General features: G+C 38.9%; 1 protein-coding gene across 1 annotated transcript; it reads right to left on the bottom strand.

Moving 5' to 3' along the window:
• SAAL1 (serum amyloid A like 1) lies at positions 1-26,547 on the bottom strand. The gene is made up of 12 exons (XM_077761114.1): positions 26,394-26,547; positions 24,962-25,075; positions 18,001-18,084; positions 13,939-14,018; positions 11,337-11,396; positions 11,087-11,202; positions 10,055-10,235; positions 7,518-7,600; positions 7,243-7,431; positions 5,334-5,527; positions 2,455-2,547; positions 1-1,752 (listed from the first exon to the last, which is right to left on the bottom strand). The coding sequence occupies exons 1-12, from the start codon at positions 26,523-26,525 to the stop codon at positions 1,660-1,662; spliced, it is 1,419 nt and encodes a 472-aa protein (XP_077617240.1). The 5' UTR covers positions 26,526-26,547; the 3' UTR covers positions 1-1,659.
• Positions 26,548-27,730: the final 1,183 nt, after the last annotated feature.

Genomic DNA, 27,730 nt, shown 5'->3' with positions numbered 1-27,730 from the left:
TTACAGTTTCAACAGTAAGATTTTAATTTATAGTTCAATTCTTTTCAGCAGGGACATTCTCAACAATAAAACTACCTCCAAACTGGAAAGGGTATTAACTCTTCTCAATAATGCTACATCCTGTCTTTTATCAGCAAAAATCACTTAGGGAAAAAACACAAATGTGAGACAAGGTCAGTGCTTTAGAGCCAAAAAGATTCTACAGTAAACTGGGAAAGGGCTTTACCAGAAAAGAGGTCTAAAGAGCTGGCTTTGCAGAGGAGGCTGGGAAGACACTTCATCCCACAAATAATACTAGATTAATAGTCACATTAGTGTAAATAACCCAGAAAAAGACCTGAAGATTGGTAAAAAGCTGGCTTTGTTATTCCTAACTGATATTTTCTTAAAACCTATTAAAAATTCTACTTTCAGTAACAAAAACAATGCAAACTGAATGTTTCCCTAAATGTACCTGGTTGATTCTCTGAATATAATTCATTCAGAAGCACTATAAAGAAAGATAAAAGTACGTGAAGAAAATCATGTATAGCAGTCTGTATCCAATCAGAAGTTCTTAAATTCCCTCTATCTTAATTTTAAAAATCTGAATTCAGTCAAGCAAATCATTTTCTGAAATTCAACCACTGGAATTATGCTGAAAATAGAGAATTCTGCTAATGCACTTTCATCAAAATGTTACATTTTTATCTTCATACTTAAAACTTTGAAAAAAAACTGAACTGTAACAAAGCTAACCTAAAAACTGCTTTTGAATTGTAACTAACAATCTGGCATGTAAGTGACATAATTAATAGTCACAGAAAGGCTAAGATGTCTCTGCACACTGTAGCAAACACCACCGACTACCAAAAAGCCTTTCACATCTCCCTTCTCTTCTTGCCTTTTCTCTCCTACAAATCTTAGGGGAAAAAAGTACGTACTTGATTTCAAATACGTGCAGTTAGGGATGGCCTTGCCAACACAGTTCTGGCCAAAAAGGGCTGTCCTTTACACTATAAAGGTAAAGACTTGCTAGGACAAAGCCCCTTTGCATCTTTCTCCTTTTTCCTCCCTGAATGTAGATGGATAGTCCAGAGATGTTATAGCCCCTTAACCACAAGACAATAAATATGAACACAAAGACCTACACAGCAGACCACGTGGAGAGGAAAAAGGAATCAGGATCCCTGAGTCAAGTAAATCAGGTCTAGACTGCCCAACTCTGGATTTCTTATTGCATTAGATACATAAAGGCTATCAGATTAAGCTATTAGAATAGGGTTTTCTATAGTGCAGTTGAATGTACTTTAGTGGATACAAATACAAATTTCTTATGTAAAAAATCAAATTAAGAGGTATGAAGAAAATCCTCACCAACTCCTCAATTTAAAAAGAACCTCAATGATAAGCTTGTATTTTTGTTTTCTTTACCTGAAGAGGGCAAATAAACAAAAACCCATACATAAAAAGGAGGTGGGGATTTTATGGCAGAGGAAACTCCAGATTCCAATGCCAAATGAAAGTGAGGTAAGACTGGGGCAGGGAGAAGGGCATGAGTGTAATACCAGACAATTAGGGTCCAACAGGCTTTACCTAACATTGCCTATATGTCAATTTCAATTGTCGGTGAAGAAAATAAAGTTCATTTATTGGGCAGAGGAAACTCCAATTCAGTTATTAAGTCTGAACCTTCAAACTTGGGAAGCTTTCCTCCAGGTCATCAGCAAGAGTTTTATCAACTTCATGTAGAATTTTGAGAAAGTCTTCTATCTGTGAGTCAAACAAAATAACCAAATAAATGTAAGTAGAAGAAAAGGTGGCTTAAGGTACTGATTGCTGACTATAAAAATGTTCTACCTGTGGTTTCTTAATAATCCAAAGGAAGAAAAATGTTGACAGATTCCCCAGATGACAATAATGACTATTACAGTCATTCCCAGATAGCCCTCTGAAACATCAAAGAAGTGACTAGCTCATACTATTTTGTTATATTCTTGAAATTAGTATTTATACTCCCAATGCTTCCCCTTTACGGCCCACTACTGAAGTTTTATTATCATCTTCCTTGCTAACATAGCCTCTCCTTCCCACATTTCATACTTCATTTTCCTAAAAAAATTCCTATTTTTAAATTGCTTCTAATGGTAGCAAATGTGATGTAATTTGAAGAACGATAAGAACCTATTGACCATTCCCACCTAAGAATCTTATCTCTAACTAATACATATGCTTACTTTGTAATAGTAAGGAGTCCAATAAATTCAGTGCTGACTTCATTCTCTTAAAATTAGAATAGCTATTCAGGCTAATCCCACAAATTACCCAGCAGTCATTTATCTGACAAGGGCACTAAGTCATGTGAATTTTGCATGCGCGATCTTTTTTGACAATGGTCTCAGAGATCAAACACTTACATAGAAACATTTAGTAATCCTCTAAAACTCAGCCACCTATATATTTATTCACACTCACCACAGGACTATAAAAAGGAAGAAGGTTTTGAAATGCACAGCAACACTTCTGTTTGCTTAACTGGCCCTCCTTCACCCCCTGAGCCACAGTCTCCTAAAACAAACAAAAAAAGATTTAATGTTAAAAAAAGGAAAACTTCTTAAAAATTTTTTTAATGTTTATTTATTTTTGAGAGAGAGAGGCCTCGGGGGGGGGGGGGGGGGGCGGGGTGGAGATGGGCAGAGAGAGAGGGAGACACAGAACTCGAAGCAGGCTCCAGGCTCTGAGCTGTCAGCACAGTGCCAGACGGGCAGTTTGAACTCAGGAACTGTGAGATCATGACCTGAACCAAAGTCAGATGCTTAAACAGACTGAGCCACTTAGGCGCCCGAGAAGACAAAAACTTTTAAAGCTTTACCTGATTAATAAATATAAATCAGGGGACCCTGGGTGGCTCAGTCGGTTAAGCATCAGACTTCAGCTCAGGTCATGATCAGACGGTTTGTGGATTCGAGCCCCGCATCAGGCTCTGTGCTGACAGCTAGCTCAGAGCCTGGAGTTTGCTTCGGATTCTGTGTCTCCCTCTCTCTCTGCCCCTCCCCCACTCATGCTCTGTTTCTCTCTTTCTCTCAATAAATAAACATAAATAAATAGATAGATATCAGTATATATAATTCCCTACTGATCCTATGAGCATTTCAAATATCCCAAACTGAGCCCAGCATCATCCCCCCTGATGTAAACCCAAACACTGTTTCACTATAATCCTATTTTAGGGAAGGAGACCACCACCCACTCACCCTGCTGCACAAAGTAGTAACCTGGGATACAGCCAAGATTTTTCCTTCTCCTCCTTACTGACCCATCCACCTGAGTTTAATTCTACTCTACCACACCTCTCTCATCCCACCCTTTCTCCTCTATCCACACTTCCACTGTTTAGGCTCTCATTATTTTTCAAATCACTCTTGAAGATTACTACCCACAAGAGCCTATTGGTCTGTAGGCCTCCAGCCTCAGCTCTCTCTAATCCTCTAATCCTCTCTCTTGCTTTTGGAGTAATCTTTCTAATAAACAGGTCATATTACTTGATCCTTAAAACAAATCTTCAGTAGCTCCTCAGTTTCCTCAAGATTAAATCTATTATGGTACATGAGAATTTTCATCACATATCCCTGGTTTATTCTCAGTCCACCTTCCTTCTACATTCCTGCCACTTAAAAAATAGACATCCCTCTAAAAACAAAATCACACAAAAGTGACAGTAAACAATGGGAAAAATACTTGCAATAAATATGCAAAACATGTATTATTGGCCAAGGAGTTCATGTAAATAATCAAAATAGATAAATCTACAAGGAAGGAAACACAAATAATACACAAATACACGGAAAGATGTTCAACCTAACAGAAAAATCAAAATCAAAATAAGGCATAATTTCTCACCCACTGAACTTTACTTAAGATAAAAATTATAATACCCAACAATAAGAATCATGTAAACCCAGCATTTTCAACAAAAGCATTTGGCAGTATGTAGCTGGTAAGCCTCAGTCATCTTCACTTTAATAATGCTGAGCCTAGTAATCTGACTTCTGAAAAGCTATGCCAAACTAATAACCCAAATCTGGAAAAGGAAGCAGGAGGGTTGACCAAATAAACCAAATTACCAGAATAACAGAAATGTCTTTTAAGAAATATTCTTCTTCTTCTCCCCCTTGTTCCTCTGTCAAGTTCCTCCTAATCCTCCTATACGTGCAAACATATGATATTTGTCCTTCTCTGCCTGACTTATTTCGCTCAGCATAACACCCTCAAGGTCCATCCATGTTGCTACACATGGCCAGATTTCATTGTTTCTCATTGCCATGTAGTAGTCCATGGTATAAATGGTGGGGGAAAGGGAGAGAAGCAAACCATGAGAGACTCTTGAATGCTGACAAAAACTGAGGACTGAGGGATGTGGGGGGAGGGGGGGATAGGCATGGAGGAGGACACTTGTGGGGATGAGCACTGAGTGTTATGTGGAAACTAATTTGACAATAAACTATTAAAAAATAAATAAATAAATAAATAAATAAATAAAAAAAAGAAATATTCTTCTTAAAATATTCAATGAGGGGCACCTGGGTGGCTCAGTTGGTTGAGCGTCCGACTTTGGCTCAGGTCATGATCTCACAGTTCGTGAGTTCGAGCCCCGCATCGGGCTCTGTGCTGACAGCTAGCTCAGAGCGTGGAGCCTGCTTCAGATTCTATATCTCTCTCTCTCTTTGACCCTCCTCTGCTCATGCTGTCTCTCTCTCAGAAATAAATTTTTAAAAAAATTTAAAAAATATAAAAAACTCAATGAATATGAATATATTCTTCATGGTTATATTTATATTTTTTCTAAAATACATGGATAGAAAGTATGCCCAAAGGAAGAATATGCTAACAATCCAGAGCATATTCAGGAAGAATATTCCTTAAAACAAGTTTGCAGTAGATTTTGAAAACTGACTTTTTGGCAAACTGGGTATTAAATAAATTGGCTCTTGGTGAAATGTCTGTCATTTAGAGTCTGGAAAAGGGCTCCCAGTGCTCACTTTGGCAGCACATATACTAAAATTGGAAATGTCTCATAAAATATTATTTAATGTAAATAGCAGTCTATAAAAATTCTACATACAGGGTTAAAAGCATGTGAAAAACACATATATAAATACACCAAACTACATCAGTTGTTAGGTTACAATTATAAACTTATACTGATAAGGTTTTTCTTTCTCTGTTTTCCCAAATTTATGTAATATAATTATACTACCTTTATATTAAAAAAAATATACAGTAATAATAAAGTTTGGATCATTAAGCAATCCATACTTTCTTTTGCTGATGAACCATCAATATTTCCTTCCTACCTTTGTTAAAACCTGGAAAATATTAGAAAGAAATTCACATGAAATATCCTTTAAGATTTTCAAGTGGAAGTCATCTTGGGTTAAATCAGACTTTTTTGTTTCTTCGGTATTTGAGTCTACTGAGTTCTCTGGCTTCTTCTGACAATGTTCCATGTTTTGTAAGACACGAATCAGGCTGTCAATTAGAGGAAGATCTAGTGTACAAAAGAGACATGGAATTTGACAATTAAATTTGGTCTTCCTTGTGTTGATTGATTGATTCATTCATTCATTCAAAAGTACTGACAGTACCGTATTTATGTATAGTATATAGTATAATATATATACAATAGTATATAGTATATAGTATAGTAAGTATACTATAAAAACTGTAAGTACGTACAACTGACTAGTTACTAGATATTTTACTTCAGGTACTACAGATATCGTGGCAAACAAGATCTTTGAGGCCATAGCCTTCAAGAGGCGCTCAAATAAACTAATGAATAAAACAGATCATTTCAACTTTGGGTGAGTTCTAGGAAGGAAATCAAAGGGGAGTATAATAAAGCAGCTGGCAGGGGAGGCTCATTGAGGGGAGAACTAATGGAGAAGCATCATCGCAAATGAGCCCAGGAAAACATTTTAGGCAAAGGGAACACTAAGTGCAAAAGCCCCAAAGAGGAAATGGTCTGAGGAACAAAAGGCCATTGTGGCTCAAACCAAGTGAACAAGGGGGAAGGAGGGCACAAGACAAATTTTGACAATTGGGCAAGAGTCCTATCATGCAGTGCGCCTTTGGAGGTCACAGAGAGAAAGAATTTGAATTTTCAATTTTATCATCAAAATCCTAAACAAAGCTCTTAAAAAAAAAAGTATAATTTCTTCAAAGACTAAATATTCATTTTAATTAGCCTACAATAAAAACTGAATAGAGGGGCGCCTGGGTGGCTCAATCAGTTAAGCATCTGACTTTGGCTCAGGTCATGATCTTACAGTTCGTGGGTTCAAGCCTCACCTTGGGCTCTGTGCTGACAGTTCAGAGTCTGCAGCCTGCTTCAGATTCTGTGTCTCCCCCCTCTCTCTGTACCACCACCACTCACACTTTCTCTCTCTTTCAAAACTGAATAACCTTTGAAAAGAACATTCTTTAATTGAATATAAAAAATGAAATTAGGGGTGCCAGAGTGGCTCAGGCTTAGAGAGAAAGCACTCTCTCAAAAATAAAAATATATATATTAAATAAAAAATAAATAAATATTTAAAATTTTTAAAAAGATTTGTTTTTATAACTTGTCAGTCAAATTCAGTGTTAACAAGAATAATCAGAAACATTCTGAAAAATTAGGATGAAAGGAGACTAGCCTTACTCGGCATTAAAACAAAGTTTTAATAACTTAAAAACTATAGCCACTGACACAGGAATAGAGCAACAGAAGGGAATAAAATATATAGGGAAGCTCAGAACACAGTAAATGATAAAATTTCAAATCAATGTGGATAAACTGGTTTATTCATTAAATGACACTGAGATAACTGAACAGCCATCTGGAAAAAAGCTGAAACCATACCTCACATGTAATAACTGAATAGATTCTAGATGGATCATGGATTTAATTGTAGTCATAAAGAAATATCACGCTGTGAAAAACCATTCGTTTACCTAGGAAAATATTCATATTATACTTCTAAGTGAAAAAAGTTGCCTAAAAATCAGGATAAAGATATACATGCATGTGAGTAGATAGCTATTACAAGCACAATGCTTCCTTTTATAAATTTTACAAATTTGTGTATTGAGCATGTAATATTTTTTATCAGGAGAATAAAAGTACTAAAACAAGCAAACATACAAACCAAATGAACAATAATCACATGCCAGGGCTTTAAAATCTTACAGACTAGAATTACTCTAGTGAACGCTACTTGCCTTCTTCTATCTTCAGATACTCCTGTTCAGCCTGTGAAGCGAAGATGGCAGACAACACTGAATAAACAGAAGCCAGCACAGTTTTCTGCTCCTGAAGTATGATGGGTGGGTCATCAGACTGGCAAAACTCATGGCAGACCAGGTCAAAAAGTAAATTCCAAGTGTCTTTTCCAGTATCAGGACACTGTACTTAAGAAAAATAATAAAGGAAGTAGTTATATAAAAACAAAACAATTCAATGAGTAACTGCTGTGCTTCCCTATAAAACACCTTACCAATAGCTTGAATTCCATCATCCACTGTGGTAAGCAGCTGTAAGATATGCATGTAAACATCGAGCCCTTCTGGATTTTCAGAACTAAATACAAAAAGCAAAAGCACTGAATCAACAACTCTGTGGGACTGCAATCATTCATTCATTCAGCAAATACTTAACACTCTGTACTAATCCTTGCCCCAAGTGCTAAGGATAAAACAGGGAACAGGACAAATTCTTGGTTTGCACCAGAGCTTACACGTTAATGGCAAAGACAATCAAAAAACAAAGAGATATTATGGAATATAATCAACACACAAGAATCAGAAGTAAAAATTTTGGGGGGGCCCTGTCCCACAAAATCAACAATGCAGAAACATTCTAAGTGATACTTCATCATTCTGGTTTACTTAAATATTCAGGATGAAAAATGACTGAAACTTTTACAGAATGAATGATAGGCCCACAGCAGCAAGCATCAACAGTAACGATGTCCTCCGAATTTCAGGACTCCCCTAGCTCCCTTAGCTGAGAATACTGAAACCACCTAGGTGTAACTTTTGTGATCAACAGTTTGGACTCCTGGAAACCCACATCTTAGTTCTTCAAATGATTAAGTGAAAATATAGTGAACAATCAAACAGATGGTTCATACTTAAGTACTTACTATTTACAGGCACTATGTTACCGGCTGGGAAAACAGAGCTGTGTAAAACACTGTCCCTACACAAAGTGTACACACTAAAGAAAAGAAGATAATTAAAGGGGCAATCATGATAAAGAGATAGGACTCTAACACCAAAGGAAGTCCAAGGTGCTAGAGGACCACAGAGCAAGCAGAATTAATTAAGTTTGGAGAGTCAGGAAAGGTATCTTAAGAGAAATGATCTTTAAGTACAGACATGAAGGAGAAATGTTTGCGATAAAAAGACATGGTATGCAAAGGCTTGAAGGCAAGAGAGGTTGGTTCCCTTGATGAAAGAAACTTCAACATGCTTGAAACACATGGAGCAACTACTAAGGATGGGGAGGCACTGCAGAACCTTGTAACCCATGCTTTTAAAAAACCTGGACGTTGGGGCACCTGGGTGGCTCGGTCAGTTGAGCATCTGACTCTTGATTTCAGCTCAGGTCATGACCCCAGGGTCGTGGGATCAAGCCCCACGTTGGGCTCCATGCTGAATGTGGAGGCTGCTTAGAATTCTCTCTCCCTCTCTCTCCCTCTCCCTCCCTCCCTCTCTCTGTCCCCCCACCCCCACCCATTCCTTCCCTGCCTCTGCTCCTCCCAAACATGCACAAGTATGTGCACTTTCTATTAAAAAATTCTGGATCTCACGATGCTCAGCATCCCNTTTTTAAAAAAAAAAAAAAAAAAAAAAATTCTTGATTTCAGCCTAAGGAAGGCAATGGAAGAGTTTGAAGCATTCAAGTGAGCTGATGAGTATGTGCTTTGGAAAGATGGTTCTATAGTCTAGGGTTGGAGAGAGCAGCCTTGAGGCAGGGAACTCAAATGAGAGGATGCCACGGTTGTCTAGCTGAGAGACAGTGGCCTGAACAATCACTGTAAGAAAACACAGGTAGATTTTAAAGACATGGTGTTAAGCAAAAGAACTAAGACTCAAAAGAATATGTATGGTATAATTTTTTTCACAAAAAAACCTAAAGCTAAAATATATGGAATAAAACTATAGAATAAAGCAAAGAAATAATTCTGAAAAAGTCCAGATAGTAGTCATTTCTAAGTGAGAAAGAGAATTGGGATTTAGGGGCCACAGACACAAGGCACTGTTCTATTTTTTATAAACGTAAGTGTTTGATTCGTAATTACTCATTAAGTATAAATTTGTATCTATAGGCTTTCTTGTATATATATTTTACTTCACAATAAAAATGTTGAAAAAATTAAATGAAAACTCTACTTTGATATTTGACATCGAGAATAGTGAAGAAGCAGGATTTGAGGAAAGATGAGAAGTTTAATCCTCACCTGGATAAAGGATATAAAAGTCAGACTTCAATGTGGGTTATAAAGCACTAAGGTTATACAACTGAACATTAAGCAGATCGATTCACAAGTTAATTTTCTAGTGACTCCTAAGAAACTGTTTCAATGACCTGTAACACCTAGTAATCACTGCTGGTAAGACATCAGAGCCCAAAACTCAGTCACCTATCCAAGACTGACACACAAACGTAAGAAGCAAGAAAACAAATGACATTAAATGAAAAAGTTGTTAAATGTTTAGTGGAAAATAAAACACAAGAAAATCTTTCCTATTTGACTTAAATTACACAAAATTGCAGAAAATTTTAAGACCGTAATCATAATTAATGCTGGAAAGTAGCCTATAACTAAGTAATATTAGAATAGGTACTTTGTAACCATTCTTGAAAAGACCAAACACAGGGTCACCACAAATATTAGCAGTGAATCCAACCTGACAAAGATTGACGGGATAGTATTTATCCTGTCAAAAAAAAACTAAAACTTACCTCTAAGGATACTTCCAGCAATTGGGTTTTCCTAAAACATTTTGCACAAAAGAGCTCACTTACCGTACTTGTTTGGCAGCTTCAAGCACACAGGGCACAATTCTAACCACCGGCTGCTCTTCAGAATCTTCCTGGGGTTGGTCCAGAGGCTGAACAGCCCCATTTCTAATCCATTCCAACATTAGCTTCTCGTCCAAATCAAAAAGCTTGTCCACAACTTCCCCTATTTTCACCAGCAAGTCAACTGCAGGCAATAAAACAGTTATTGAAATGAGAAACAAAATTTTACAAACAGTAAGGTTAGGGGTGCCTGGTTGGCTCAGCTGGTTAAGCGTCCGACTTCAGTTCAGATCATGATCTCGCAGCTCATGGATTACAGACCCACACTGGCCTCTGTGCTAACAGTTCAGGGCCCAAAGCCTGCTTCAGATTCTGTGTCTCTGTCTCTCTGTACCTCCCCTGCTCACGCTCTGTCTGTCCTGTCTCTCTCTCAAAAGTAAATAAACGTTAAACAAATAATAATGATAAAGCAGTAAGGTTAATCAACATTCTTAAAGCTATTCCAAGAAAACCAAATCTTACCAAAGTATTACTTATTGAGGGAGATTTATTCACCTCCTTTGTTTAAATCTGTATTCCTTTGTTTGTTTTTTTGAGAGAAAGAGGGCTCAAGTGACCAAGGGACAGAAAGAGAGAGAATCCCACAAGGGCCAGAGAGAGAGAGAGAGAGAGAGAGAGAGAGATGGGGAGAGAAGGAGGGAGGGGGAAAGAGAGGGAGGGAGGGAGGGGGAGAGAGAGAGAGAGAGAGAGAGAGAGAAGGGCTCACCCAAAGTGGGCTCAAGCTCACAGAGATCATGACCTGAGCCAAAGTCAGCTTAGCTTAATGACAGAGCCACCCTGGTGTCCTCTTCCTTCATTTTTAAACAGGGGACTGATCAGTATCCTGGCAGCTTAAGAAGAAATTTTAGATCTTGAATCAAAATTCTTTCTCACTTTACACTTAACACTTTTTCAAGCAACCTCCAGAAATAGTTATATGGTTTCCTAACAACTAAATAGAACCAAAAATTTTTCCTAGATTACATGGTGACTTACCATTTGTTGAACTTGACATAATGAAACAAATACTATCATAAATAGCTGGATATTCCCGGATTCTTTCAACCCAGACACTGGCCACTTCTGTCTGGGAAAGACAAGTAAGCAATAACCTACAAAATAAACGTGGACTTAGTATCTATATTTGAAAAACACTAAAGGAAATTCAAGAATGAAGAATTAAGCCTATTGTCCTAAATTCCTGTACGAGTGAGTATACAGAATCCACAGAAAGAAGAAAGCATACCGGCTTGTTTCCAGCAGAGTAGGAGGGTCTGAATCATACAAACAGTGCAGTAACACCTGTCTATAAAAACACAAAAGTTAACCCAATATGCATCGTTTCTCTCATATCAAATATCAAGGTAGGGTTTTCATTTAATTTTTTCAACATTCTCATTGTGAAGTATAGTACATACACAAGAAAGCCTATAAGTACAAATTTATACTTAATAAATAATTACGAAGCAAACACTTATGTTTTACAAAAAACAGAACAATGCTTTGTCTGTGGCCCCGTGTGTCTCTTCCAAATCCCAATTCTCCGTCTCACTTAGAAATGACTACTATCTGGACTTTTTCAGCAATTATTTCTTTGCTTTACTCTATAGTTTTATTATTTCATATATTTTGGCTTTGAGGTTTTTGTGGGAAGAAAATTATACGATATGTATTCTTTTGAGTCTTAGTTCTTTTGCTCAACACCAGTGAGATCTACCCATGTTTTCCCACAACTGTTCTTTGATTCACTGCTGCAGAGCATTCCATCATATGAATATAAAACAATTTATGTTTCTAGCCTACTACTGATGGATATATGGATAAATTCCAATTAGGGCCATTTCAAGCAATTCTCCCACAATACTTTTTCCTCTGATGTACGTGTGCACGGTTTATCTTACCATATACATGAGTGGGATCACTTGGTCATAACATCTGCATTGACTATCTTCCAATTGACTAAATAATGCCCAATTGTTTTAAAGTGGCTGGACAAATCTATATCCCATCACTGATGTAAATAGTTTCATACTAATTTTAACATGACTCAGGCTTAGTGTTTTTGTTTTTTGTTTTTTTTTTTTAATTTTTAATGTTTTTTATTTATTTCTAGGAGAGAGAGAGAAACAGCGTGCGCAGGGGAAGGTCAGAGAGAGAGGGAGTCACAGACTCTGAAACAGGCTCCAGGCTCTGAGCTGGCAGTCAGCACAGACCCCGACCCGGGGCTCGAACCCACGAACCGCGAGATCATGACCTAAGTGAAAGTCGGACGCTCAACCGACTAAGCCACCCAGGCACCCCTGGTGTTTTTTTTGAGAGACACAGAGTGTGAGTGGGAGAGGAGCAGAGAGAGAAGGAGACACAGGATCCAAAGCAGGTTCTAGGCTCTGAACTGTCAGCACAGAGCCCAATGCAGGGCTCAAACTCATGGGCTGTGAGATCATGACCTGAGCCTGAGCCACCCAGGCACCCCACTCATTCTTAGATTTTTTAAAATTTTGTTAATGTTTTATTTATTTTTGAGAGAGAGAGATAGAGACAGCGTGAGCAGGGGAGGGTCAGAGAGAGAGGGAGACACAGAATCTGAACACAGCCTCCAGGCTCTGAGCCAGCTGTCAGCACAGAGCCTGACACGGGGCTCGAACCCACAAACTGTGAGATCATGACCTGAGCCGAAGTCGGTCGTTTAACCGACTGAGCCACCCAGGCACCCCTTATTCTTAGATTTTTGATAGAAACTTCTAGAGACCAAATATAATCCTGGGTCATTTACTCCATGAATGACATGAATGATTGTTAAACTACTGAGAGAGGAATAAATACCTTAAACTAGAATCTTTTTTTTTCTTTTTTTAATGTTTATTTTTGAGATAGAGAGAGAAAGCACATCCAAGCAGGGATGTGGCAGAGAGAGAGAGAGACAGAGAGAGAGAGAGAATCTGAAGCAGGCTCCAGGCTCTCAGTTGTCAGCACAGAGCCCAACGCAGGGTTCAAACTCACGAATTTTGAGATCGTAACCTGAGCCGAAGTTAGATGCTTAACTGACTGAGCCACCCAGGAGCCCCTTAAACGAGGATCTTAAAGTGACTCCACACCTAGAAGAGGTAATCAGCTCTAGTTTAGAGATCCAGGTACTTAAATCCTGTGATAACTCTCACAACCCTACCTGACAATAACAACCCAGAACACTTAATCTATTATGGGCACAAATTTCTTTGAAATTATGATTAACAGCCATGAACCCTCTGCCTAGAAAATGAATACACTCACAAAACTTAGCATATAACTACAGGTGTTCTCAGACCTCTTAAAGTAACCACTAGGGTTTCCACTACTAAAAAATGGTCTGCCTAAACTTTCCTGCACATGAAAGAGAACTAGCCTCCAAGCAAATATAAGAAAGCCTTTGAATCACAGAGGCTGCCCTGTATCCTCTAGTCTGTTGGTAAATCTCAACCCCCGATCCTAGAGTTCTCAGGCTCACCCCGGTCAGTAAATCTAATTTTTCCAAGGGCCAGGATTCCCTGAGCCTAAGGGACTCTGGTCAGGTGCCTCATCACCAAGCTTTGCCTCTCTGAGTCTATCCTGACGGGCTTATCCCCTGCTGATTGTTTAGGCCCTTTTACTACCAAGAAAAAAACAGGCCTAAATCCTCAATCAGCCCAGAAACATTGTGGAAGCCCCAGCTACCAGCAATATATGAAATTCCTGTAGACTATTCATCAGGAGAAAGGAAGTACTACATTTCATACAATTTTCCTGTATCTCCTACGTGTTTAGGATTTCCTTAGAGATAAGAAATATTAATTTATTTTATAAAAACATAATTCTTATATAGTAAAACTTACCCAAGATTTTTATCACTGCTGATGGACACACATATCTCCTGGAAACAGGCCATATTACCTAAAATTCCCACACAGATTTCCTGCCAAATTAAATGTCACAGGTCACAATGGCTCTACGATGAAAGACACATACAAAAATAACACTTGAAAAAAAACTTTCGCTGAGTCAAGTTTGGGGGGAGAAGAGGAGGTAGCATATGGAAGTATAATGCCTGCACCCTAATTTGACAAGTTTACAGCATCTGACAAAAATAAAGATCAAAGGCAGGCACACGTTATGGAAGAAGAAATTGTACAGATGAACTGAGTATTAAATGATTAGCAGGATTTAGATGTGCAAAGAAGAAGAAAGACATTCAGACAAGGGGGTAAGGATCAGCAAAGGCAGGAAAGAAATAATGTTCAGGCTAATATGCTGAACACCAAAGAGAGCAGCCTGGCTGTCACACAAAATTGAAGAATAGCATGAGATAAATAAATACAGCAGGTAAAAAGGATCAGGATTAAGGGACCTGAATGCCATATTGAAGAGATTAAATTTAATCTAAGGAGGCTATTTGGATCCATAAGACCTTCAAGGAGGGGAGCAGCATTCCTAACGTTATTTTAGGAAGATTATTTTGGCAGCAAAATACATAATGCATGATAGTGAAAAAAAGTTAAAGGGAAGTTAATAATCTCAGTAGTAACTGCCAATGTTTACTTAGCATTTGCAATGCCCAGATACTACTCCAAGCATTATCCATATATCATTTCATATAATAAGACAGGTACTGTTATCCCCATTTTTCAGACAAAGGAACTAAAGCACAGAGAAGTTAAGCAACTTGCCAGGATCTCCGACTGGGCAACAGCAGAGCCCCAGAGGCTGAGCGTCTATCAACTATGCCGTACTACATCTCATAGCCAAGGCGCAAGAAGATGAGGGTGGAGATGGCAGGCACAGAAAGGGATGAAGCTGACAAAGACTCAAGGTGAAAAGCAAAATAATCTGACAGGAGAGAAAGGGAGAAGGCAGTTGAACATAACTCTTAAGGTTTCAAGTCTCTCATTTCCCCAGTGAGAGATATTGAGCCCCCTGACAGGAAAATTGGAAAGGAAGTATAGGAAAAGACACAATGAGTTTAGTGAGGATAGTGTTTCCACACTTAGTGAAACATAAGAGTCACCTGGGCAGGGGGCATGTTAAGAATACAGATTTCTTTTTTTTTTTTAAATGTTTTTTATTTATTTCTAGGAGAGAGAGAGAGAGAGACAGCGTGAGCAGGGGAGGGTCAGAGAGAGAGGGAGTCACAGACTGAAACAGGCTCCAGGCTCTGAGCTGGCAGTCAGCACAGAGCCCGACGCGGGGCTCGAACCCACGAATCGCGAGATCATGACCCAAGCGAAAGTCGGACGCTTAACCGACTAAGCCACCCAGGCGCCCCAAGAATACAGATTTCTGAGTCCTATCTCAGAGCTACAGAATCAGAATCTCCAGGGTAGGGCCTGGGAGGCTACTGTTTACAAAACGCAACACATAAATTTTATGACCAGGTAAGTGTGTTAATCACTGAGTTAGGACATAACAAGATTCTGGACAAGAAAATGCAGCATGCAAAGAGAGAATCCCTGAAGAAAGTTGAAGATGTGGCACCAGAAGTCAGAAGGAAGGCCACAGCTTTGATCCCACAGGCACATATTCACAACTTAAAGGCTGTAAGGAGTGGATAAGCTCACTAAGGAAATGAATTCAAAGAGGACAAGGGTTCTGGTTCTGCACCTTAGAAGAAGTCCACACTCTGTGTAGGAAGAAAAGAAAAAAGCCAATAAAAGTGACAGAGAAGCGACTGAAGAGGTCAGAGACCGGGAGAATGAGGTGGCACCAAAGCTCCAGGAAGGGAAAGTTTCACTGAAACAAGGGCTGTCAAATGTTGGAAAAGATTAAACGAGACCAGGGGCAGCAAAGAAACACATAAATTTCCCTTACAAACTAAAGGGAGAATAACTGAGCTTCCAATCAAAGACCAAGTTTCCCAGTTTTGACTGCTAACTAGAATCAGCTTGAGGGAAACTTAACAGCTATGTGGAGCCTCACACTTGGAGATATTGTTTTTTGTTGTTTTTTTTTAATTTTTATTCATTTCTAGGAGAGAGAGAGAGAGACAGCGTGAGCAGGGGAAGAGAGAGAGGGAGTCACAGACTCTGAAACAGGCTCCAGGCTCCGAGCTGGCAGTCAGCACAGAGCCCGACGCGGGGCTCGAACCCACGAACCGCGAGATCATGACCTAAGCGAAAGTCGGACGCTTAACCGACTAAGCCACCCAGGCGCCCCTGGAGATATTGTTTTAACTGATCTGGGTAGGACTTAACTCAAGACTTTTAAAAGGTCCCAAGAACACAGATTCTTAAAATGTGGGCCCTGGTCCAGAGCAATAGCATCACCTGGAAACTTCTTAGAAATCCTCGATTCTACCACAAACTTAATGGATCAGAAACTCTAGGGGTAGGCCCAGTAATCAGCAGTTCTGGGACATGCCAAAGTTTGAGAGCCTGTGTTCTAGATGATTTTAACATGTGGCCAAGTCAGAGGATCACTGCAGTAGACAGCTGTGACTCACAGACATATATAATGATATGACTAATTTCTGAAAGGTGCCATTCCTGACATCAGCTTATTTTCTTTAAGTGTGAATCATGAGTCAATGTATTTACGTTAGAATAATCCAGGAGAAAATCATATAACTGTCAAATCTTTATATTAATATAATGACCCAAAGAAAAGGGAGTTCATCAGTTCATTAGACCCCAATTCAGGTTAAACACTGCCCTAAATAAAATTTGAATTCAACACTCAATTTGTAAAAATATACTACAGAATTCTCCATAATTTCAAAAAAAAGAGGGAATGCAGTAGAGTGGTTATACTGAAGTCAAGCAGACTAGGCTCACACCCCAGCTTTCCCAGCTGTATGGCCCCAGACAAATTAACCAGAGACTTAGTTCTTTTACTTATAAAGTGATGATAAGTTCCTATCTCATAGAGTAGTAAAACCAAATACCCAATGAATAGCAGTCATTCAGAAGTATAATTACTTAATATTTCCTAATCACCCATGATATACATAGCACATGGCAACCTAAATGACTCAAAACACAGAACATAAAGACTGAATGAGAAGCACAGATAATTCTTTTGAGGAGACCACTATCAGCAATGGTCATTGAGAGCTTACTTATTTGGGAAGGCTTAGATGAAAAGAACCCCTGGGATAACAGATGTGAATAGTGAGAGGGGATGGAGAGCATAAAAGGGAGGCATGGAGGTGGTGATTACCACGGTAAGCTGAGATAAGGAGTAGACAGCCCTGTTAAGTTAGGACCATCTGCAGGGTACGTTTTATACTGCAAAGATGAATTAGATTCAGATTATGAAAAAGTCCTTGGTGTCTGGCTGAGTTTAGAATGAAGGTTTTTAAGAATGGAGGATTTTATTAATAAAAAAGAGCAATCAACGGAAGTGGGAGGTCCAGACAATGTTCCCTGTCCTGCCACCTATTAGCAACATAACTTTGGTTATGCCTGATTCCACAGCTGCTAAATCAAAGTACTGACCTCCCTGACCCAACCCAAATCTGAAGATTTGACTCTAATAATTTCAAAAAGCATATTACATAGTGCCAGGCAAAGTTGAATAAAAATCTGCAGACTGATTTGTGGCCAGAAAGAAAACTAAAGACTATCTTTTTTTTTCCAAAGAATTTTTTGCTTCCTAAATCTGATTCCCAATTTATTGATTTTTTTTTTAGTGTTTATTTATTTTTGAGAGAGAGACAGAGACAGAGCATGAGCCAGGATGGGCAGAAAGAGAGGGACACAGAATCTGAAGCAAGCTTCAGGCTCTGAGCTATCAGCACAGCAGAGCCTGATGCGGGGCTTGAACCCACGAACAGCAAGATCATGACATGAGCTAAAGTCGGACACTTAACTGACGGAGCCACCAGGCACCCTTAAAAACTATCTATCTAGCACTACCTACTGTTACTGCTTCAAAGAGAAAGCTTTCAAAATATACATACTTACTCTTAATCGAGGACACCTGGATTTGGCCAATACTCCCATAAATATGTCAGGGGCATTAAATTCTTGGAGAAATAAAGCCACATCCTGAAAATAAAAAATGATTATTAATTTAGATGAATAGTCCTTTTTAAACCCCACAATACATACAGACAAACATAAAAAAAAATTAATTCTATGTGTACCTCCTTTCAGGCTCAAGAAAAAAAGCCATAGGTTAGGAACTGTGTCATTGTGCAAAAGTAATGTTAGAGAGTCTTCATGCTATTGGTCCCAAGGCAACGGAACAAATCCAGGAACAAATCTAAACGAACTGTGATATTCCAGAGGATTGTCTTCTTTTTTCTGCCTTGAATATATTTACCTTAATGAATTTTCTACCCACCTGCAATGTTCATTAACTCATTCAAACACATCTGCTGATCACCAGGTATCCTGCTAGACAGTGAGGTACGGAAAAGGAGTAAAACTCATAATTCATGTCTTCTAAGAGCTTAAAACACAATGGGGGAAACAGGTGAAAACTCCTACTGGGTCACGCCCCAAATGAGAACTTGTGTTTTCAAAATTCTCAACAGAAAGTAATTCTGATCACAATGTAACTACTAGAGCTTCATACCTCCTTCCTAGAGTCTGCCTCCAGGGACGCACCATACAGGTGGATGAACTTGGAGCGGACATGCAACCCAATCTCGCATGCTCCAAGACTAAATCAGCTTGCTGCAGATACCTGTGTTGCGTAATATTTAAATAAAATTAAGTTTCTGGTGGTCGACTGCCTCAGATTTTCACCAGACTTGAAGTGTATATTTGCAACAGCTTAACTGAAAACCCAGACTGTGGCTTAAGTGAAAAAATTCCTCACGGGGCCCTGGAGGCTCCTCAAAGGGAGAGGCAGTAATCCTTCACAGCAGCTGAAACCAAGGTAACCTGCATGACTGTTGGCTGGAAGAGACACCCTATAATTACTAAGAAAGCACAGTGAGAGAAAACAGTATTTTCAAAGATACACTCCACACTGAAAGTCACAGCAACAAATGCTCCCCATGCTAAGTGTTTAAAGTGCTGTTTGTCATATGGGCAACTCTTAGGACATGCAAAGACTGATTTATTTAATGACAATTATTAATTCCTATGGTAGCACAGAGTTAGGTGACCTAACAATATCAACACCAATAATAATAATGGCAATTAACATTTATTAAGCAAATAGTAAATACCAAGTACAGAGAAGTGGTTTGCACACTACCTCATTTAATTCTCAAAACAACCCTATGAAGTAGTTATTATTGGCCCCTTTCTACTAATAAACAGAGGTTTTATAAGGTTAAGCCACCTGCCCAAGATTATACAATCAGTAGAACAGATCCAGGAGAACAAAACCCAGATGAGTCTGACTGAAGGCCACTCTCTTAATCAGCACACCAATGCTACCTCTCAGCTATTCATTCATTCACTCACGCATTAATTCATTCACTCTTCACCCAAGAAGAGTGGGTATTTACTGAAAAACCCAAGTAATAGGCACTGTTTGAGGCTCTGGCAGACATATCAGTGAACAAGCTAGATAAGTTCCCAGTCTCATGGAGTTTTTATTCTAGAAAGATAAACAATAAACGCATAAACAATGAAACTACATAATTTCTTTTTTTTTAATTTTTTTAATGTTTTTTATTTACTTCTGAGAGAGAGAGAGAGAGACAGCGTGAGCAGGGGAGGTTCAGAGAGAGGAGACACAGAATCCGAAACAGGCTCCAGGCTCTGAGCTAGCTGTCAGCACAAAGCCCAATGTGGGGCTCGAACCCACGAACCGTGAGATCATGACCTGAGCCAAAGTCAGATGCTTAACCGACTGAACCACCCAGGCGCCCCAAGAACTACATAATTTCTAAGTGCTACAAGGAAGACAAGCAAGATAGTACGTGCTAGAAGCCACGTTGGGGAGGAGGCTACTTCAGATGTATCAAAGAAGGTACCTCTGAAGAGGTGACATTAAGAGAAGGAACTTAAATCTATCAGAGGTCACAAAGCCCAAATAAAACATAAGTGTTATGGAACAGAGTGAACAGGTTTCATGAGAGCACAGAAGAGAGATGAATTCCGTTTTGGAGTGTCTGTAGAGGCGTTACAAAGAGGTGACATTTAGGCTGCGCCACATAAGGTGAGAAAGATTTTGCTGGCTGGAGGCCATTCCAGGCAGACAGTGGCACGAAGAGAGCATGAACACATGAAAATGCAGAAAGTATCTGTAAGTCTCTGGTCCTGCTTACACACTAGGGGTAGAGGATAAGGCTGTGACACAGGAAGGACTTTATGCCAGTGATTGGTGGACAGCTCAGTTCTCTAGAGGTGCTTCAAGAGCTATCCTAACAAGGTGAAAAAGAGACCAAGAACATGACCCTCCCTTTTCCACCAACTATCTTTTTTCAAAGAGAAGCTCTATTTTACCTATTTTGTATTTGAGGATTTCGAACTAAGATTTCATTTTAAAAATGGGTTCTAGTTCTTAAGAAAAAAAATTTCTTTTTAATGATAGCTTCCCAATAATTGTAGAGCAAGTTGAAAAAAAGACTTGACCAATACGTTCAACCAACTTGAAACAATTGACATTTATAGGACACTCCACCCTGCAACAGCAGAATACACATTCTTTTTAAGTGAACATGAAACATTTACCAAGATAGATCACATTATGGGGCATAAAACAAGTCTACATATATTTTTAAAAGGATGCAGAGTGTTCACTGACTCCAGTAACAGAAAGGTAACTGAAAACCCCCAAATATTTGAAATCTAAACAGTGTATTGCTAAATAACCCAGCAGCCGAAGAAGAATTAAAGGAAAATTAGAACTAAACTAAATGAGGAAACCCCAATATATCAGAATCTGTGGGATACTGCCAAAGCAATAGTTAGAAGACTATTGTGTTTATAGTGTTACATGCCTATATTAAAAAAGAATGGTCTCAAATCAATGACCTTAGCTTCCACCTTAAGAAATTAAAACAGAAGAGTAAATTAAACCACAGTAAATAGAAGAAAATTTTAAAAAAGGACAAAGAGGAAGTCAGTGAAATAGAAAACAGGAAAGCAACAGAGAAAAATCAACAAAACAAAGGCTTTAGGGAAATCAATAAATTAAACTTCCAGCCAGAATGGAGCGCCTGGGTGGTTCAGTCAGTTGAGTGTCTGACTTCGGCTCAGGTCATGATCTCACACTTCATGGGTTCGAGCCCCGCATCGGGCTCTGTGCTGACAGCTAGCTTAAAGCCTGGAGTCTGTTTCCAATTCTGTGTCTTCCTCTCTCTCTGACCCTCCCCTGCTCATGCTGTCTCTCTCTCTCTCAGAAATAAATAAAAACATTAAAAAAAAAAACCCACTTTAAAAAATAAGTAAATAAACTTCCAGCCAGAATGATGAGGGGAAAAAAACAGAAGACACAAATTACTAAAATCAGGAATGAAGAGAGGTGCCATCACTACAGATTCTACAGATAATTAAAGGACATAATACTTTGAACGACTTTATACCAATAAACTTGACAACTTAGATAAAATGGATAAATTCCCTGAAGAACATAAACTACCAAAGTAACCTGAATAGCTTTATTATCTATTAAAGGAATTGAATTTAAAATTTTTCCCACAATATACTAAAAACCACTAAATGGTGAATATTATCGTAGTGACTTATAGCTCAATAAAACTGTTATTTTAAAAAAAAAAAAACTGTTATTTCTTAAAAGTGGTAAATATACAAAACTAAAAGTAAACACACAAAAAACAAAATCTCTCCAGAAAGAAAACTCCAAGCTCAGATGACTTCACTGGTGAATTCCACCAATTTTTTAAGGAAGAAATAATATTAATTCTGCACAAACTCTTCCTGGAAAATGAAGAGGGAAAAGTTCCCAATCTATGAGGACAGCATTACCTTGGCACCAAAACCAGACAATGACAAGAAAATGAATCTCTCTCATAAAGATAAAATTTCTACGCAAGATTTTAGCACCTTGAAAATCAATCAATTCAGTACACCATATTAACAAACTAAAAAGAAAAACTACATCATCATCTCAACAGACTGAGTAAAAGCATAACACATACAAGATCCATTCCTGATAAAAGATTCTAGGCATACTAGGGACAGAAGGGGACTTCTCATCTGCAGCTACATCATACTTAGTGGTGGAAGGCCAGGTCTTCTGCCACCCAATTAGAAACAAGATGCTCCTCTTACCATTTCTAGTCAACATCATACTGAGGTTCTGGCCAGGGTAAATGTGCAAGATAAAGAAATAAAAGCAATTTAAATTGAAAAAGTAGTAAAACTTTTCTTCATAAATGAAAAACAGCTGCAGGATATGATATACAAAATCAACTGTATTTCTATATACTAGCAATGAACAAATACTGAAGTTTTTAAAAATACCATTTATAATAGTATCCAAAAATATGAATTACTTAGGAATAAATTTGAGAAAAGATGTGAAATACCTATACACCAAAAACTACAAAATTTTGCTGTAAGAAATTAGAGAGGACCTAAATAAATGGAAAGATATACCTGTTCAACTTATCAATTCTTCCCCCAAATGTAAACACACAATCTTAGCCAAAATCCTAGCAGGCATTCTGTAGAAATTGACAAGCTGATTATGATGGGGCACCTGGGTGGCTCAGTAGGTTATGTGTCCATAATTTAGCTCAGGTTATGATCTCACGGTTCATGAGTTCGAGCCCCTTGTCAGGCTCTGCGCTGACAGCTCAGAGCCTGGAAACTGCTTCAGATTCTTTCTCCCTCTCTCTCTGCCCCTTACCACTCCTGCATGCCCGCATGCAGGCACTCTCCCTCTTTCTTTCTCTATCACTCTTTCTCTCTCTCTCAAAACAATCAAAACAGCATTAAGAAAGACAAACAGATCAAGGAAACAGAAGAGTCCATCCAGAAATAGACTCACATGTACATACAGATAACTGATTTTTGACAAACGTACAAAGGCAATTCAGTGGAGAAAGTCTTTTAAAAAAATGAGCTTGAACAACTAGACATCCATATGCAAAAAAAGTAAACTTCAATCCATACTTTACATCACATGCAAAAAATCTCAAAATGGATCACAGACCTACTAGTAAAACCTAAAATTATAAAACTTTTAGGAAAAAACAAACAACTAAGAAGACAACACAATTAAAGAGTGGGCAAAGATTCAAACAGGCACAAAAAAATGATATACGGATTGCAGATAAACACATGAAAATATTGTCAACATTATTAGTAATTAGGGAAATCCAAATCACAATCACAATGAGATTCACTACACACTTGTTAGAATGGCTAAAGTCAAAAGACTGACCATATCAAGTGTTGGTGAGGATGAGGGGAAGCTGGGACTGTATTTCATACGCTGCTTATGGTAATGTAAAATATAAAAACCACTTTGGAAAATACACAATTTTTTGCACCATCTGTAAAAAACACAATTCAGTCTGTTTCTTAAAAAGTTAAAAATACACCTGCCATATGACCCATATTACTCTAGGTATTTAGCCGAGAGGAAGGAAAACACATGTCCATAACATACTTAGACACAAAAATTCAGCTTTAACTATAATAAACCACAAACAACTCAAATATCCTTCAACCAAGAAATAAATTAATAAATCATGATATATACATAAAATGAAATATCACTCAGCAATAACAAAATAATAAACTACTGACAGACACAAAATGCATGAATCTTAAAACAATGATGCTGAGTGAAAGAGCGGACCTCTCCAAAAACAGAATGCAATCCCATTTATGTAAAACTAGAAAATGCAAACTACTCTGAAGGGAGAATGACTATCAGTGGTTGCCTGGAAAGGGTGGAGGCTGGGAGGGGCAAGAGGAAGGGATTACAAAGAGGCATAAAGAAACTTTTGGGGGTGAGAGATATGTTCTCTTTCTTAATTACAGTGATGGCTTCATGCATGTATACATATCAAAATTTTTCATATTGTGCACTTTAAATATGTACAGTTTCTGTACATCAATTATACCTCAAGAATACACTTTTTTTTGGTGTCAGTTATATCTCAATAAAACTGTATCAAAAAACAGCTGAAGACAACGAACAGCTATGGACAATTTTTAAGACAGAACACAATTAAATCTGTGTTTTAGGAAAAAGAGAACTTTTGTGGCAATGTGGAGAACAGAGGGAAGTAAGACAAGAACAAGGATTTTAATCAGGAAGCTATTGGAAAAGTCCAAGTACTTAAGTGAGAGATTAGGTACATCAATCTCTTTTTGCCTCTTTTTTTTAATGTTTGTTTATTTTGAGAGAGAGTATGCGTGCGTAGGAGACAAAAATCCCAAGTAGCCTCTGCGCTATCAGCACAGGGCCCAACGCAGGGCTGGATCTCACAAACTGCAAGATCATGACCTGAGCCAAAATCAAGAGTCAGCCACTTCACCAACTGAGCTACCAGGAAACCCTCACCTCTTTTCTTACCTGTAAAGTAGGGGTACCACCTGTATCACAGCGTTATTGTGGAAAAACAAATGGAATTATATGAAGATGCTACTGAGCCACAGAGTACAATACAAATGTTAAAACGTTTTTTTGCAATTTATATACACATGGTTCCCTCTTGGGCCCTTCTAATTTAATCATGGCACATCAGTGGTCTCCTACACAAGGTCAACATTCTTTTTAGGTAGATAAGTATCAGAACTTTCCTGGGCTACAAGCATCCCTGTATTCATGAGAACTATATATTTAGCCCCAGTCTAGTGACAGTTCAGATCCCCTACCCTCCAAGATGAAAGTTTAGCATTTATAGTTCATTCCCTGTATCATATGACTACAGACACTAAAGTCTTTCCCCAGAAACTTAAAAAACAAAACAAAACAAAAAAAATCCATTCACCAACTCCTAACCCAACAGTCATTTCAGCTTTATTTCCAACCCCATACCTCATCCATGGACATATCCCATACTCTGCAAATTTCATTCTCCATTTCTTCATCGAGCTCCATCTGCTGCTCCTCCTCATCTGAGCTGGATTTGGTGTTTTCAGGGCTAACAATCTTCAACACAAAGGAAGAAAAGACATGAATAAAAGTTGTCCATAATACACATCAAATATTATTATCCTATAATCACACACAAGTCACAAAGGTACTGTCCTCAATGTATCTTCTCTTGCAGAAACCTTCTTTTAAAAAAAATTACTATCTTGGGTAGATCAACATTCATTCAACATTTGTGGAGTCAATACCGTTACTAGGCACTGGGGCAGAAATGCACAAATGAATAAATGTAAGCCCTTGCTTTCAAGCAGTTTAGGCCCTAGAGGGGAAAACACATGTAAACTAAGCACATAACATGTAAACTAAACACATATAAATCATCACAGCAAAAAAGACTACATGATTCAAGTGAACTGTGGACCAAGCTGTCAAAGCAAAACACTGGACCTATGCCTGGAGAAGCTGAACAAACTTCTCCTAGGAGGTAATCTTTAAGCTAAACCTCTGAGGGAGAATAGGAGTTTGTATGTGAAGAGGGGGAAAAGGACATACCTAAGAAAGTGCAAGAGTTCAGATTTAAGAAAGCGGCCTGGCAATGTGTGGGGAATGGTAAGTAGTTGAGGGTTATGGGCAGATGTGTCTGGGAAGATTGCAAAGAGCCCTGTATTCCACGCTAAGAAATATGCATTTTTCTCCTGCAGTCATTTTGGGTTTTTTTTCTTTGGTTGGTTGGTTTAAGGAAGATTATTCTGGCATCTGTGTAGAAGATGCACTGGAGAGGATAGAGACTGTAAGTTGGGAAATTAGTGAAACGTGAGATAAGAAAGTTCACGTTTACTGAGAGCTTCTGTAAGCCAAACGCTATAGTGAGCATTCTGTGCCCACTATAATCTTATTTAACCTCCACAATAACGCTATATACAATAACAAAGGTATTTTCATCCCACTTGATGGAAACTGAGAAAGAAACCGAGGCTCTGAGCAGTTAGGGGACTTGCCCAAAGCAGGTGATGAAGCCACGCTATTGGTGTCAGGGCTGTAGGGCATTCAATCACCATTTATTCTTCAACAACAAACATCCACAAAATAAACCGGGCCCTACGCTGCAGAAACGACACCGGGAATGGAGAGCAAAACCCCGAGCAATATATGTACATGGTCAGACATTTTCGGAGAAAATGTATCTCCCTTTGTGCTGAGGGGTACCGGGAAAGTCTCCCGGAAGTTCTGGGGTTGCGGCGGCGGCCACGACTCTAAGCGCGGGGCCCCGAGAAGGGTCTTCTGGGGGATGGCGGCTCCCTGGGCCCGAGGGGGCTGCGTGGACGAGGGGCTGCAGCAAAGTGAGGGAGCCCACGCGAGGCGAGGTTTTCCACACCTGAATGAGTCCACTGAGGACACCGAAGAGCCAGTGCTTGCTGTAGACCGTGCTCCCTATGCAGTCTCCCCCGGCACCCTCCTCCTCCTCCTCATCCCGACTGGGGACCGGCGGCGAAGGGTTGCGGTCCATGACTTCACCCGCACTCGCTCAGAGAAGCCGCGCCGGAAGCCTTCGGAGGAGGCGATAGGCCTCCTGGAGCCAGAGGGCCCGGCGCACCTGGTGCGGCTCCCGCTACAGCGCCCCCTGCTGCCCGGAGCCCTGCCGGCCCGAGTACCCGCTCTTTGCCCACAGGCTTGGGAACCTGGGTGACTCAATCTCCCGGGCCCCCATGCTTCCTGGGATAGAACCGCGGTCATATTCATAACAGTTATTTGCCAGTTTCAGCGGACCAGATATTCCACCTCCCCAGAAGCTCTTAGCCAGATGGTAAGAGACAGGGAATGGGGTACAACGACTCTGGTACAGACGTGAATCTCGAAGCTGTCAGACCCCCTGATCTCTGGGCACCATTGACATTCTTAAAGACATCAGGTGCTCATTCTTATCCCAGGTGTGGTTGGAATCCTGTGAAAGATATAAGTCACCAGGAAGATCGTCAATACGACAACTCACTGTATCTTCAGTTCCTGTTTCTCTTTAGTTCAATGGTATTCAACCTCAGACCCAATGCTACTACCTTCACCCCGCAAGTATTTTACCATATGTGCTTTACTTTGATGAAAGATGTTTATGGATGTTATTATCTACCTCAACATGTAATTTCAAAAATATATATATCATTACCTCACATAAAGGAAAAATAAAATTAATTTAAAATAAAATATGTATTTTAATATTTCAAATACTAGAAGACATAATAGAGGTCTCCAATGTTAGCACAGATACATCAACTGTGAACCCAACAGTTAGAAAGGTAGAATAACAGAGACTGTGCTTCTCTAAATCATAAACAAAGGATGATAAAATTTCTACCAAAACAAAGTTCCAATTTACATAGCAATTGCATTTCCAGAAAATTCTAAGGTATATTAAAACTGGACAAAAAATACTCTATGTTAACATGTAAAAACACTTGGATCCTAGGCTCAAATAATTACAAACGTTTTTTTCACGGTGTGTTTAAGGGCAGACCCAGATTTTGTAGGGCCCAAAGTATGCAATTTGGGGAGCCCCCTTATAAAAAACAACACAAAATTACAAATATTAAATTAGTTACTATTTAATATTTATTTAGCATTGGAAAAAACTGATCAATTTTAAATGCCAAATAACATTTAAAACATCACAAAAAAGGAGCGCCTGGGTGGCTCAGTCAGTTAAGCATCAACTTCAGC

This window comes from Crocuta crocuta, unplaced genomic scaffold (genome assembly GCF_008692635.1).
Source record: "Crocuta crocuta isolate KB4526 unplaced genomic scaffold, BGI_CrCroc_1.0 scaffold233, whole genome shotgun sequence".
Classification (NCBI taxonomy): Eukaryota; Metazoa; Chordata; class Mammalia; order Carnivora; family Hyaenidae; genus Crocuta; species Crocuta crocuta.
The sequence above is the reverse complement of the archived record's forward strand: the minus strand, read 5'-3'. Positions and strand labels throughout refer to the sequence as shown.